Source organism: Mustelus asterias, chromosome 7 (assembly GCF_964213995.1).
Source record: "Mustelus asterias chromosome 7, sMusAst1.hap1.1, whole genome shotgun sequence".
NCBI lineage: Eukaryota > Metazoa > Chordata > Chondrichthyes > Carcharhiniformes > Triakidae > Mustelus > Mustelus asterias.
In genome coordinates this window covers 39,691,700-39,707,395 of record NC_135807.1, presented here as the reverse complement: position 1 = coordinate 39,707,395, position 15,696 = coordinate 39,691,700, and the positions used below count along the sequence as shown (strand labels likewise).

Here is a 15,696-nt window from a genome sequence, read left to right as displayed (position 1 = left end):
AGGGGTATGATCAAGAAGTTCGTGATGACACAAAAAAAATGGTAGGTTGGTAAATAGTGAGGATAACCGTAGACTGCAGGAGGATATCAATGGACTGGTCGGGTGGGCAGAGCAGTGGCAAATGGAATTCAAACCAGACAAGCCTGAGGTAATGCACTTGGGGGGGGCTAACAAGGCAAAGGATTACACAATGAATGGTAGGACACTGCAGAATGCTAAAGATCAGCGGGACCATGGAGTGGATATCCAGATTCTTGAAGGTGACAGGGTAAATAGACAAGGTGTTTAAGATGGCCTATGGAATACGTGCCTTTATTAGCCAAGGAGACATAGAAAACAAGAGCAGTGAGGTCATATTGGAGCTGTATAAATCGCTGGTTTGTCCACAACTGCGGTACTGAGTGCAGTTCTGGTCACCACATTACAGGAAGGATCAAAAGTATTGTGGAGAGGCTGGGGCTGTTTTCCTTGGAGCAGCAAAGGTTGAGAGAGGACTTGATGGCGCTTTCTGGGATCTGTCATTTGTTTTGAAATACACAATTCTTGGGTGGGAGGGGGAGAAAGAGTCTTGCTCACAGTAACACTTGTTCTGGCAATAATCAACCAGCAAGGACAGTGTACATGGTTATGAACCGATACACATCTTCAATTTTCCTTGATTTTTTCTGGGAGTCAGGATCAAGTGGATCAACTAATTTTATGTCACAACCCAACGTTTTGTTTAGTTCTCGGTCTAATCTGCATAAGCACATTGCAAGTATAAAAGATCTGGTCAAACACAGTAAAAAGGATTACATCTGAAGCATCGAACTACAGGTACATGAACAAACAACTTCTCCCAACCTGTGTTAATCAGTACACCCCACAAAATACCATCTCACCTCATGAACATTGCCAAGCTCAACTAACTCCTACCAACCAAAAGTTTTAAGTTAGCAACCATCGAAGGACATTAATTCCACTCCCTGAATCACACCCACACTCTGACCTACAATAGCCAACGGTCAAGCAATCCCTCCATCTCAAATCTTTCATCCATGTTTTCACCTCAGCAGCCTTACAACTCCCTAATAAATATCCTCCAACTCATAACCCCCAAAATATCTGTGTTCATGTAATTTTGGTTGCTTGTGCATCCCCAATTTAATTCTTCCATTATTTGTGGCTGTACCTTCAAGTCCCTTGGCCCTAATCTCAGAAGTTCTCAAAGCCAAACATACACCAGGGAAGAAGGGCCAAATAAGTTTCTCAAACAGTCTTGCAGGAAGAGCCTTATCCAGGCTTCTTGCTCAAAACAGACATAGGTCAGAGACAGCAATTTATCATTTATTGTTTTTCTAGTGGGGTGGAAACAGCGGTTGCAGATTCTCTGATTCACACAAGGAAGCTCACAGGAGGAGAAATAAACAAACATTCAATCTGACCTATTATAGTCAAACCACGCCGAGTAGCTGGGGATGATGATATGATGCGTCTGTTCGGTGACGTTATCCTCTGCTTGGTCCACAGGCCTGATGTGATCACCTTTAGCGTTCGAACTGTCCTCTTCTTCCTGGGGAATAATTTACAATTCACTTTACTGCCAATTCAAGCAGCAATAATCAATGACATGTATAAAGCTGAAATATTACTGTTGAGTATACATGCCAGACTGGCAGAATTGTCTTGGATCTCGAAGGCAAGGTATTTTAAAAACAGCCAAACTGACCACTTTTCCATTAAGCACCTTGCACAGGAAAGTCAAAGATCATAAATCACAAAAAGATTACAATTCAGGTATGGACTTAATTTGCATTAGAAGCTGAAAAGAATAATAAGCGACTATAACTCGTTATGACATTTGTAGAGCTGGTTATAAACACATCTGCGCTGCCACATTGCAATCAAGCCACAAGTGGGGAGTTAAAATCATTGGCTCTGCCACATGTTGGGGATGGAAAAAATAAAAGGGGCACCCCAAAGACTGCTCTCAACCCCCTGGCATGGCGATCAAAAAAGCACCTTCAGAGCCAGCAGCTCATCATTTGTTCTATTTCTCGGGGAAACTGAAGTAGAGCACATGGAGCAGAATACTGTGAACATTTAATGGGAATGGATTATTGGGCTAAAGGGTCTGTGGCACATTGGTAACACCCCTGCCTCCAAGCCCAACTCCAGGACTTAATGACCAAGGAATCTGTATTCATAACATGGCCAAATAAATCCATCTATCATATGCCAACAGAAGGCAGCAAGAGCGGTAGAGAATCCTGGTCAGCCACATGATGGAAAGAAACTTTTTCCCCCTCAACGCACATCACAAAAAACTGCTTAACTGCATAATAGTGTCATGGATGTTTATGGACCATGGAGTACCATTAACTCTACAAGCAATCCGGAAGCCTTCTGTTGGGTTACCCGTATTTTAATTTCCCCAAGTTTCTTTCAGCTTCTTCCTCTTCTTGTTACCCCTTTTCTGGGTTTGGGGTTGCTGGAGGCAAAAAACATCACGAGAAAGCAACTGCAGGCCAAGTTGTGCATGAGCAGCGAGGGCCAGGAAGGAAATTACCACATGAACATTTTAGCCTGCTGCGCATTCTTCAAATCCTCCGAGCGGAGTGAAGCAGATCCCTGGAGTTGAAGGATGGGGCACCATTTGGTTAACTTTTCAGAAGGCCAAGTAGTTCCAGAATAATGCAGCTCATTTTGATTTTTGGAATGGCGGGGGGTGGGGGTAGTCGTGGCAGTAGGTCATGGGAGTGAAAAAGGGAAAAAGTCCGCCTGGGATATTCAGATGAATTTTACACATTGGTGGAACACAAATTATTTTTAACTGCATTATGGCATGGATGACAACTTGTCAAACTGACCAAGTGATTTCAACCTGGATTTTGTCACTCCACAAAGATAAGGAACAAACAAGGGTCAATGTCACAAAATGCCATTATTCCCAGATTACAAGTAAACAGCCACCAGGCACGGTAGCACAGTGGTTAGCACTGCTGCTTCACAGCTCCAGGGTCCCGGGTTCGATTCCCGGCTCGGGTCACTGTCAGTGTGGAGTTTGCACGTTCTCCTCGTGTCTGCGTGGGTTTCCTCCGGGTGCTCCGGTTTCCTCCCACAGTCCAAAGATGTGCGGGTTAGGTTGATTGGCCAGGTTAAAAATTGCCCCTTAGAATCTTAAAATGCGTAGGTTAGAGGGATTAGCGGGTAAATATGTGGGGGTAGGGCCTGGGTGGGATTGTGGTCAGTGCAGACTCGATGGGCCGAATGGCCTCCTTCTGCACTGTAGGGTTTCTATGATTTCTATGAACATGGTCTGATGCTTATCCAAAATGTATTAATGATAGATGTGAATATTAGGCTCTGTATTCGCAACCTGCAGAGCCAAAGACTTGCGCCAGTTCCTACCTACGCTTTACACATACAGTATGTCACACGATTTGCTGCCCACGCTATGCAAATCTCTGGAGGCAGAGAAGGAAGTGAATGTCTCCAAATATATCTCAACATTTCACTTTCCCTCAACATCCATGATTTGTTAACTGCCTCCCCCTAGCAGCGGCAACATCAACACCACAGACACAAGCATTGCAAATGCAAGGCGATACACAAACAACAGCTCTGGAGCCTAACAGTGGATTAGTTGCCATAGTTACCATTTCCAGACAGCTACCGGGTAAGCAAAATCAGCATTTTATGTTAATTACCTTGCCACCTGCCGACAACGGCTCATCCTCTTGCTCATCTGCAACAAGATTAATTCAGGATAAGAATTAGCTTTCACAGGTGCAATTGAGCCATCAAAAAAAAGTGAAACAGATGTCAGCATCCATATTGTAATCATCTGCTTTATCACAGTATCACTAATTTAATTCGATCACTGCTGATCTATCACCAAATTGTCAGAGCAAGAGGTTTCAGTCTACTGTTTGCAACAAGCAGCCATAAAACAAAATAACTTGCATTGGTATTCCATCTGATTTAATTGGGTCACTGACTGCACTATTATTAATAGCTGCAAACAAACTGCACTACCATTAGCAGGATGAGAATGAAGTGCACCTTAAATAAATGGTAGTTTTACAGCCACTAAATTAATTGCAACCACAGTTCTGGCCTTTCAGAGCTTGCACTGAATTACTGTGGAACACCACTGGAAACAGCTTTCAATTTACAACACTCATCGACCATTATTATTTCCTTCCTGCCACTGAGCCAATTTGGATCCCGATTGCCACTATTTTTTTTCGAATTTCATGGGCTTTTACTTTTCAGAGCCGTCTACCATGAGGGACATTGCCAAAAAAGCCTCACTAAAATCCATGTAAAACACATCATTGGCCAGCACTACCTCCTCAAATATTCAATCAGGTTAGGCAGATGTGACCTTGCCCTAAATCAAAGACTTGCCCACAGAATGCAGGCTGGCACTCCAACAGAGAACTGAGACAGCGCTGCTCTGCCAGAAGTACCCTCTTTTGGATCAGAAATTTTAACAGGAGCCTTGTTTGACCCTCAATTAGACATAAAAGATCCCATGGCACCAATTCAAATATCCCTGGTGTCCTGGCCAATATTTATTCCTGACTCTATGTCACAAAAGACAGATTATCCGGTCACTATCAAGTTACTGTTTGTGGGAACTGGCTGTGTGAAAACTGACTGCTATATTTTCTATATTACAACAATGACTACACTTCTGAAGTACTACTTTGGCTGTATAGTGCTCTGGGATGTTTGGTGATCATGAAATGCATTGTATAAACGCAGTTTTCTTCCATTTGTTGGCGGTGCTTGCTCGATCATTCTGCGCCTTTCTCAATGGCAATTTCTGAAGTCCTCTTCTGATAACTTACCCACAACCAAGGTGACTCTTGATTGGCCTGTAATTATTTGGTCGTGTTTAAAAATCAGTGACAAAATAACGCCCGAATCATCATCATCTTCTTGTGACAGTACATGCCAAGTTTTCATTAGGGTTCACGCCTTCCTCCATTGACAGGTTACCAGTGAGCTTAGAGCTCACTGTCGGGCACCAGATCACTGACTAGATTTCCCAGGACAACTTAACAGCACCCCACTGGTCAACTCACAGACTGGAGTTAGGCAGTCAGACATCAGCAGCCAAAAAACCTAAAAATTGTTCAGGTCAATCACCCAAAAAAGAAAGGAGTGGCCAGACAAAAGTTTGATCCTCTGCACAAGAGAAATTACATACAAGCCTACAGTGGCATGTGACACTAAATTCACTCGGAGAGAAGCAAATAAACAGACTTGACATATTAATCATCCATGATTCAACCGAAGGGTGGAACAAGCACAAAGCCAGGAGTTTGGTTGTTCCAATAAAGAAAATGATGAGAGCCCAGAACAAAGGTTCACACTTAGGAAAAAGGGCGAGATTTTGAAATCTAGAGCCCCTAGGACATCAAGGAACATGGAAGGGTAGGATAAGATTTTTGTTTAAGTATTTTTAAGAAAAGGAAAGCTCAAGTCAGATGACAACAGCTCAATGTTGCAAAAAGCTTACAACAGTACAGAAAGTGAAAAGGCAATTTGAAAAGCATAGCATGAAAAATACTGGCAAATAAAATCAAAGAACACCCAAAAATATTGCAAAGAAGAAATAAAAGAAAAATAGCATGGTCTATTCGAGGCCAAAAAGATAACCTGTGCTTGGAGGCAGCAAAGAGCATGGACCTTTATGAAAAACTTAGTATCTACCATCACAAGGGTGATGGCGCAAACATTGTTGTCGCCAATTTAAAGCAAAAGGAACAGACCAAAATTACATACCAATTAATGTTGTTGTGGTGGCAGTAAGTTATAAGAAGGGGACATTAAAAACCATCATTCAGAAAGGTTCAGAATAATCAGACAGCAAAGGAAAAAAATCCTGCATGTATTTTGGTTGGATTTATTATTGTCACATGTATTAGTATAGAGTGAAAGTATTGTTTCTAGCGTGAACAGACAAAATACCATAAAGAAGGAAAGAAGAGCGTGCAGAATGTCGTGTTACAGTCATAGCTAGAGTGTAGAGAAAGATCAACTTAGTGCGAGGTAGGTCCATTCAAAAGTTTGACGGCAGCAGGAAAGAAGCTGTTCTTGAGTCGGTTGGTACGTGACCTCAGACTTCTGTATCTTTTTCCCGAAGGAAGAAGGTGGAAGAGAGAACGTCCGGGGTGCGTGGGGTCCTTAATTATGCTGGCTGCTTTGCCAAGGCAGTGGGAAGTGTAGACAGAGTCAACGGATGGGAAGCTGGTTTGCGTGATGGATTGGGCTACATTCACCACCTTTTGTAGTTCCTTGCAGTGTTGGGCAGAGCAGGAGCCATACCAAGCTGTGATACAACCAGATAGAATGCTTTCGATGGTGCATCTGTAGAAATTGGTGAGAGAGTTGTACATACCAAATTTCCTTAGTCTCCTGAGAAAGTAGAGGAGTTGGTGGGCTTAACGATAGCATCCACATGGAGAGACCAGGACAGGTTGTTGGTGATCTGGACACCTAAAAACTTGAAGCCCTCGACCATTTCTACTTCGTCCCCATTGATGTAGACAGCGGTATGCCCTCCATTACGCTTCCTGAAGTCGATGACTATCTCCTTCGTTTTGTTGACACCCAGGATGAAATTATTGTTGTTGCACCAGTTCACCAGATTTCTCTATCTCTTTCCTGCACTGTCTCTTGTGATTGTTTGAGATCTGTCCCACAATAGTGGTGTCATCAGCAAACTTGAAAATCAAGTTGGAGGGGAATTTGGCCACACAGTCATAGGTGTATAAGGAGTATAGTAAAGGGCTGAGGATGCAGCCTTGTGGGGCACCAGTATGGAGGATGATCGTGGAGTTGGGGTCATTACCTATCCTTACTGACTGCAATCTGTGGGTTAGGAAGTCTAGGATCCAGTTGCACAGCGAGGAGCCAAGACCCAGGCCACAACGTTTGGAGGCGAGTCTCATAGGAATAATGGTGTTGAAGGCGGAGCTGTAGTCTACAAATAGGAGTCTGACATGGGTGTCTTTGTTATCCAAGTGTTCCAGGGTTGAGTTTAGGGCCAGGGAGATGGCGTCTGCTGTGGGCTTGTTGCGGTGATAGGCAAACTGTAGTGGATCCAGGCAGCCTGGGAGGCCGGAATTGATTAGTGCCATTCCTAACCTTTCGAAACACTTCATAAATGATGGATGTCAGAGCCACCGGGCGATTGTCATTAAGGCACGCTGTCTGGCTTTTCTTTGGTACCGGGATGATGGTCTTCTTGAAGCAGGTAGGGATCTCAGACTGGTGTAAAGAGGTTGAAGATGTCTGCGAATATCCTTGCCAGCTGGTCCACGGAGGACCCGAGGTCTCGTCTGGGTACCCCATCTGGGCCAGTTGCTTTCTTTGGGTTGACTTTTGAGAAGGCTGCTCCGATGCCGGTAATGGTGACCTCGCACACATCGTGACCACCGGACGTTCCAAAGCATTTGACAGTCAAAGAATTGCAAGGTAATCTGATTTTTGTTATGTTGAATGATGGATAAACATTGGCCAGGGCACCTGGGATACCTCCCCTGCTCATTTTTGAAGTGGTACCATGGAATATTTTATGTCCAACTGGAATGGTAAGCAAGGCCCCTGTTAAAACTTGAGGGTACTTCTGACAGTGCAACATTCCCTCAGTTCTCTGCTGGAGCATCAGCCTATATTTTGTGGTTAATTCCTCAATTTAACAGAGGCTGCATGTGAGGCAACGAGGACTAATGACGTATTTTGTATGGATTTTAGTGAGGCTTTTTGCTAAGATTCCACACTGCAAGTTGGTCTGAAAAGCAGAAGCCCATGACATCCAAACAAAAGTAACAATTTGGACCTAAAATTGGTTCAGTGGCAGGAAAGTGTAATTGCTGACGGCTGTTTTAACCAGAAAGCTGTTTCCAGAGGTGTTCAGCAAGCATTAACACTCGAAAACCAAAATATCGAAGAAAGTTCTCTCTTACTGAAAGAATGACAGTGAACAGCAAAGTGCAAGATAAACAATTGAGGAGACAGGTGCCAAGTGCAGGTAGAAAATAGTCCAAATAGGCAAATTGTACAAGATGTTGCACTTTTGGGTAAGTTAATATAAAAAGGAAGCAACACTGGCTTTGTGCAAGAGATTAGGTGTAATATGTGTATCTCCATTACAGCAAATACATTTGAGCCATGGGATGCATAAATTAATTAATGATACCAGAAATCAAAGGTGGTATTTATCAAAGAACAATGCAAGCCATCTCTCTCACCTTCTCTCATTCATTCCACTGGTCAGAGATAGTTATGGAGAAACTCATTCAAAAGTTAGCAAAATTATAAGATTGTTTTCACGAGCAATGCTGTAAGTGTTTATGAAGGCCAAGATTGTAACAATTTTACTGTAAAAAGGACAAATAAGAACTGTAGGCCAACAAGATTGGGGGAAACAGTTCGAATGTAAGGACTACCACCAGCACAAGAATCTGAAGGCCTCCTCTGAACTGCAATTTTTAAAGTTGAATGCCCATGTGTCAATTGCTCACCCATGTCCTCAGGCTTACTTAAAAATCCAAGTTCATGCTGAACAGAGATCAAGTTAAAAATATATTACCGAGATCTGCAATTGTGCCTCCCTTCACAGGTGTGTGTTCACTGTCCTTCTTGGGGTTGACTAGCAAAGAAAGGAATTATAAAACAGGCCATTAAAAAACCAACCCAACTGGAGTAGTTATGAAATTAATCCACAAACAATATAACAAATGCAAAACAAAATGGTACAAATGAGTTCACAACAAAATACTCAGAATTTTGCGCCAAAAAAAAAAGATTCCATTCATCAGGCAAAATTTGCAATTACAGCAGATTGGGTCATCATTCAGTCCACTAAGTCCAACAGTTTTTGCAACAGCAATCTATATCTAATCCCACACCCATTCGCTCCTAATGATTCTGGACTGTATAGGGCGGCATGGTGGCACAGTGGTTAGCACTGCTCCCTCACAGCGATTCCCGGCTTGGGTCACTGTCTGTGTGGGTTTCCTCCGGGCGCTCCAGTTTCCTCCCACAGGCCAAAAGACATGCTGGTTAGGTGCATTTACCCCAACAGGTGCCGGAATGTGGCAACCAGGGGAATTTCACAGTAACTTCATTGCAGTGTTAATGTAAGCCTTACTTGTGACTAATAAATAAACTTTACTTTACTTTCATTCTTTGCCAAATTTTCCCCTTCAAAAACACATGGCATAACAACCTTGCGGCACAGCATTATTTGAATTGATATATCGAAAGATCTGTCACTAAAAAACTTCGCTGCTCCACCCTAGTCAATTTTAATTTCACATCACTGACTCCCCAAAAGAGACAGAATTTTCAACCTCTTCTCTTCGTCAAGACCTTCAAAAACTTGGAGAAAAACCTCCACAATTGCTCTTCACATTATAAAGTACAAAAAGAGATAAAAGGATTAGATTATGAGGAGCAATCCTGGACATGCTGGCAACCTCTAATTGGCAGCTGTACGTTGATACCTAGCCACATACTGAACAATTCCTTCCACAACTTCTCCTTTGGGGGCCCTCACTCAAAATGTCTGTCAAAGGCCTTGGACCATTTTTCTAGATTAAAGGCACAATGTTAATCCAAGCTAGTTTGAGAATCACCCTTAAGGCATCTCTTCGTTCCGCTTGTTAGAGAGATTGGGATCAATTCTGTAGTTCTGCTGAATAACACAATCTCAGAAATAGAATACAGTGCCTTGGTCACTGCAGTGTGTACAATCTGGCCTGAATCAACTGTCGGCCTTCAACTTTTCTTGCTGACTTGCAATAATCCCAACACCAGGTTCTTGGAAAAACTCCAAACAGACAACCTGCAATTAAGCAGCTTACACCTTCCACAAACCATGACAGAACATGAGTGAACTAGGTTTGATGCAAGCCGTTTGCCTGCTGCACCTGGAACAGTTTAGAAAAGGCTTGTCAAACTGGTGGTCCACAGGCCACAAAGCCAGTGGTCAAAATGCTGGCAAGTGAAATTGAAGATTCACCCAGCGTTGGGGGAGTGAATTTAAAGTCATCCAAACGTTAGCTCTGTTGTCTCTCCACGGATGCTGTTAGACCTGCTCAGATTTTCCAGCAACTGCTGCAATTTGCTTCAATCTTAGCATTTAATTCACTGCCACTTCTCTTCCAGGAACGCCTGCCCCCAAGAGGTACTGCTGCTCTTTTCTCTGACAGGATTTCCGATGATCTTTTCCAACCCACCCACCTTCATTGCTTCACCTATTGCTGGTCCTCTATACAGTCCTGAGAGCTGCCTGCCCCCTCACCACAACAGAAGAAATCTCATCCTATTTTCAAAGTCTTCAGCTCTGACAAGAGTCATCCAGCTCAAAACTTTAACTGTATTCTCTCTCCACAGATGCTGTCAGACCTGCTGGAGGTTTTCCAACATTCCCTGTTTTTGTATCATCATTATGAAACTTGCTTATCAGTTCCATGAGTGAGAAGAAAATTGAAATGTGGCCTCCCACATGAAAAATTTAGACAAGCCTGGTTTATATGTGGTCTTTTTGGTATCCACCTGTACTGCATGCAAACTTTGGCTGCCTGCAATGGAAACCCATCACAACAGGACAGTCATTCACATTAACTGCTTCAGCTCTGACAACCTTAGATGCCCTTCACGGTCATCATGACGCATTTTAATAATCCCGCTTGTTAACGGAAAGTTCTTCACCTCCACAAGCAGAAAAAAAAATGCATCATTTTGTGGAGGTCCCAGCAATGAATGCAAAACAAAGTCCTATGACCTGTATTGACTGGGGTTTACCCCTTACATTGCAGTTCATTTTTCTCTATAGTTGCAAGAAAGCAGCAAAACTGCAATCATGTACACTCAGAAATTACTGCAGCATCACCTCAATTACAACGTGCACTACTGAAAGTGCATCACATTAAGAGGTGCGAGACTGTTCGAAAATATGAAGGCAAAAGAAACTTGAAAATAAAATCACAGGTTCACAGCTTTTTTGCATCTTAAGCTACACAGGAATATTTGACTTCAGTGAACACCCTTTTCATAAAGTCAATTGCATCATTAATGAAGACTGATTTCACACAAACTTATATTTTGCTCCCTCTGTTACAGTAAGTCATCTCACGTCATCAGGTGAAGAACCTGATGAAGGCTTGTGCTACCAAATAAACGTGTTGGACTTTAACCTGGTGTTGTGAGACGACTTACTGTGCCGACCCCTGTCCAACGCCGGCAACTCCACATCATGGCTACCTGTTACAGGCCAGGTGCAGGGAAATAAGTGGAGCCCAGATTTTGCAAACTTTTTACATGGATATCCATCTCATGGAACACCACCATTTCAAGCTATATACCATCCTGACTTGGAATTATATTGCCATTCCTTCACTCTTACTGGGTAAAAATTCTTCAACCCCCTTCCTAACAGCACAGTGAATGTACGTACAAGGCAATGGTTCATCACTACCTTCTCAAGGGCAATTAGGAGTGGACAGTAAATGCTGGCGGAGCCAGTGATGACCTCATCCCAAGAAAGAACTATAAAAAAATTTCAACTCATCTCATTATAGGCTTAAAATGGTCTGGATTTGGAATTTTAGCCAGATCTTTTCCATCAACCACTGTACCCTCCACCCCCACATCAAAAGAAATGGAAAGGGTGTAAGCCTAAAATAATAAATTAATTAAAGGAAGCGTGGCAGAAGGCAACCAGGCTATGAGCCAACAGTAGATAACGGAGAATGAGAGAGACCATAGATCTAACATGTGCAGATAGGGAACACAATTAAAAATCTTTCAACACATTAAATTGCAATTCTGTTTGCACTGGATCTTGCAGAGTAGCAAATTTGTAGTATTACAGTAATGAGGAAAGAGACCTGTTCCTTACCATTTTTAGGTAAAATAACCTCCTCTACGTTCGGTACAGGAGTTGGATCTTCCATGTCTTTGGTCAAGTCTTCCTGTTCCTCTTCGTCTCGCTGCCCTCTCCTCTTCAGATATGGCGTAGGCTGCCTATGGACAACAGTAACTTATGGGTGCCAAAGCTTAGAGTAACATAACTCTGTGTTCATACAAGTGACATTAACATATTAAGTATTGTTGTCAAGATGGGAGATACCTGGATTCCTTACTTTCTCACTCCTCATAGTAATTTGTACATTCCACTCAAAACACAAGGCATTCAATTTGCAGCCCTGATTCTCTAGTCTGTTTCAAGAGTGCCATCAGCTCTAAAACTTGTTCCAAAAACAAGAAGTACAAATACTTGGAAAAAACCCCCAAAACTGGCAGCATGCACCTGCACAGAGCAGTAGCAGGACCCCAGAGCATTCCTGCATCTAGTTTCTACGACTCTCACCAACCTTTACAGATGCCCCATCGAAAGCGTTCTTTCTGGTTGGATCACAGCTTGGTATGTCTCCTGCTCTGCCCAAGACCGCAAGAAACTAACTACAAAGAGTCGTAACATAGCCCAGTCCATCACGCAAATCAGCCTCCCATCCACTGACACTGTCAACACTTCCCACTGTCTCAGAAAAGCCAGCATAATTAAGGACCCCACGCACCTTGACATCCTCTCCATTATCTTCCGTCAGGAACAAGATACAAAAGTCTGAGGATATGTACCAACTGACTCAAGAACAGCTTCTTCCCTGTGGCCAGACTTTTGAATGGATTTACTTCACATTAAGTTGATCTTTCTCTACACCCTAGCTATCACTGTAACACGACATTCTGCACTCTCTCCTTTCCTTATCTAGGAATGGTATGCTTTGTCTTTATAGTGTGCAAGAAACAATACTTTTCACTGTATCCCAATACTTGAGACAATAAAATCAAATCTACACTAGTTTCTTTTTTATCCTGCAGCAAGAAATAAACTCCAGTAACTGCGCAATCACCAAAAACAATGTCCATTGCCAACTGAACAGCCCAACACAATCAGATGGAGCCTGTAATCAAAAATGGTGCACAGCAATAGCTTTATTTACCCTTTCTTTCCACTCTTCTTCCTAGATTCAGCAGGTGTGGAGATTGGTGAAGGAGAACGGGAATGTTTCCTCTTCTTGGCCCCAGCTGTTGACTTTCTGTCCTTCCTATCTGGTGTACGGGATGCCTGGTTGAAACAGGTAGGCAACTTGTAAGTATTCAAAATACTGTTCATATTGCTGTGTGTGGTCAACGAATCAGAAATACACAGGTTTGTCAACATCACCCAGATGAGAAGATTATTTAAGTTGCAAGTGTCACATTACTGCCTCTCTCTCCATAACCTGCATGCTCTTTTAGCTTAATGGATCAAGAAAAATAACTTGCCATGTCACTCAGCAGGCAGAATGACAGGAAACCAAAGGAAAATGCTCTAACCGCATTAGGTCATTCAGCAATTCTGGGAACTGATTAAATTTTCAGGCCAGTACCTTGCAAGAGGAGACATGTAGACACTTTATTTTTTACTTAAAATTGTTGTGGTCTTGAATGGAAGCACTGATTATATTACTGGTGCTCATAATTCAGAGAACTCAAAGTTAAAATCATACCCTTTTGAGATTTTTTCTTAAAATACATGAGACCGGAAATTAAAACCTGGTATCAGTAAGTGATAATTCATCACTTAATCACGTTGGATTGCCGTAAAACCCAACCGGTTCACAAAGTACCTCCTGGGAATGAATCCACACTCCATACCCATTAGACTGATACACAGGTCCAGTTCCACAGTAATGCTGTTTAATAACAATTTCCCTCTGAAGCGTTCTAGCAAATCACTCAGTTGCATCAGATCATGACAAATCCCTCAAGAGGAAGTCTTCTCCCAACAGAAAAAAAAAGAGAAAGGTAACAAACGTCGGCCTTCCAAGCAATGTCCATATGCAGAAAAAGATTTTTTTTTAAACTTGACATTAGAACAAGTGTCTCTCCAACAATTTAATACAATGTCCTGATATTAATCTGATGATGGTTTCCAAGCTGCAAAGGTGGAAATGACATGGGGAACTATCCAAGTTGGAGTCTGTGATCTCAACTCAATTGTAACAGTTCACTGACTTCTAGGTTTCACATCTCTTAAGCTGTGCATCAGCATTATTCCAATCACAGTTCACAACTGGAAACTGGGGATGTTCAGTATGGATAGTACATATTGAGCAAAGGCAGCACCCAGATTTAATGGCACCTGACTGGAATCATTGCAAGTTGCAATCGGGAAGAGGGAGGGAGGATTTACTTTTTAAACCAACAATGGAAGAAGTGGAAGAAACTCGCTGTTTTCATCAAGACCTGGTTGAGGTAGCTGACAAGGTCAGCAGCTGCAGTGCTGTGTTCTGAATGCAACAAAGGAAGCAATTTAATAATAACTAGTTCAGGAAAAGGGGAGAGTTTTTGCTAATCCTGCACTTTCGTGCTTTTTCCAACTTCATTTCGGTGTTAAGTTTTCTTGGTCATGTCATTCCTCACACGAAACTTTCAGCAGCACTCAGCCTTCACTTTCTGTGCACTTCATTCATCTATCAACTGATGACACTTAGCCCAATCCTGGAGTAGAGTGAAGAATGTGGCTCGATCAGCCTCACCAAATGTAATCATCTGATGGGTGAAATGCATCATCTTCACTAAGAAGTCTTTTTCTTTTCCTCTGGAAAGGCCACAAAATTCAAGGGTAAGGGACACAGAATTGAAGGCGAGTGACCAGAAATACTCTCGCTCACAAATGCAGAACTTAGAGTGTAGCTAAATGGCACATTTGTATTCCAGTTCAAGATGGATAGAAAGGAAGCTCATAAATTACTGAAATCCGAGAAGACTAATGATTGAGAAGATTTCATTTTGCCAGGACTAAATCATATCCTTTCCATTTGTGTTCAAAGTCCTTCACAGCTACTGCAGAAAAAATAGAACACCAGGTGCCTCATCCCTTATAATACAAACGAATGGTCTAGTTGGGCACATGACCTACGCAGGCTTGGAGGGCCGAAGGGCCTGTTCCTGTGCTGTATTGTTCTTTGTCTTATGTTGTTGTACAGTTGCTTTTAGACAGAGGAAATAATGACATGTTTAAACAGTCACCTGGCAGCTGTTCAAACTTGCCTCTGCTTCTCTAGTCAGTTCCCAAGCCCCAGGAAGCAATGTTGCTCAATTCAATTTGGAAACAATTTACAAACAATGCCAAAATACCTGAACATCCAGGGTCATGAAAGATTGTGCCACCAAGTGGCCACCACATCCAGTCATAAAACCCACAACTTAAAAGAACCTTTTTTTTTGCCAGCATCCAAACATTCCCCCATGAAACCAGGAGGTGAGTGCATTCGAGTTGGGCTGTGTTCTGGATTTGTAAAACAACTTGGTTATCCCGCACCTGCCCCCGAGCCACCCATTCGTGGGGGATGAAATTGGCTGATAACACTAAAAATGGTCTAAAATATTTACATATTCTGTTGCTGCAACTGCAGGTTTTAGAATTCTTCGGCAAGCAGCTTTACATTTTGAGTTACTTTTAAAGGTTCAGGTACAGTCAAGGTATATTCGCATGAGGGGAAAAGGTAGTGCAAACAAATCCAGAGCTCTGTCTATGAGAGCAAGGTGAAGCAGGAGCATATGACAGATCTGAGGTGGATAATGCAACTGAGAACCAGGCTGAATAAAGAAGGTGCGCAAGGAAATTCAAAATGCGAATTG

General features: G+C 42.5%; 1 protein-coding gene across 2 annotated transcripts in view; it reads right to left on the bottom strand.

Annotated features, from left to right (window-relative positions):
* LOC144495656 (SWI/SNF complex subunit SMARCC1-like) overlaps positions 1 to 15,696 on the bottom strand; it is a 153,813-nt gene that overhangs the window by 103,462 nt on the left and 34,655 nt on the right. For both annotated transcript variants that reach the window (XR_013498303.1, XM_078215923.1), the window contains exons 10-14: positions 13,011 to 13,135; positions 11,906 to 12,030; positions 8,591 to 8,650; positions 3,690 to 3,727; positions 1,425 to 1,552 (exon numbers count right to left, since the gene is read on the bottom strand). Coding sequence is in view for 1 of the 2 variants with exons in the window: in XM_078215923.1 (XP_078072049.1) it covers positions 1,425 to 1,552; positions 3,690 to 3,727; positions 8,591 to 8,650; positions 11,906 to 12,030; positions 13,011 to 13,135 (476 nt within the window). In the remaining variant the exon portion in view is untranslated. The remainder of the gene's footprint in view (positions 1 to 1,424; positions 1,553 to 3,689; positions 3,728 to 8,590; positions 8,651 to 11,905; positions 12,031 to 13,010; positions 13,136 to 15,696) is intronic.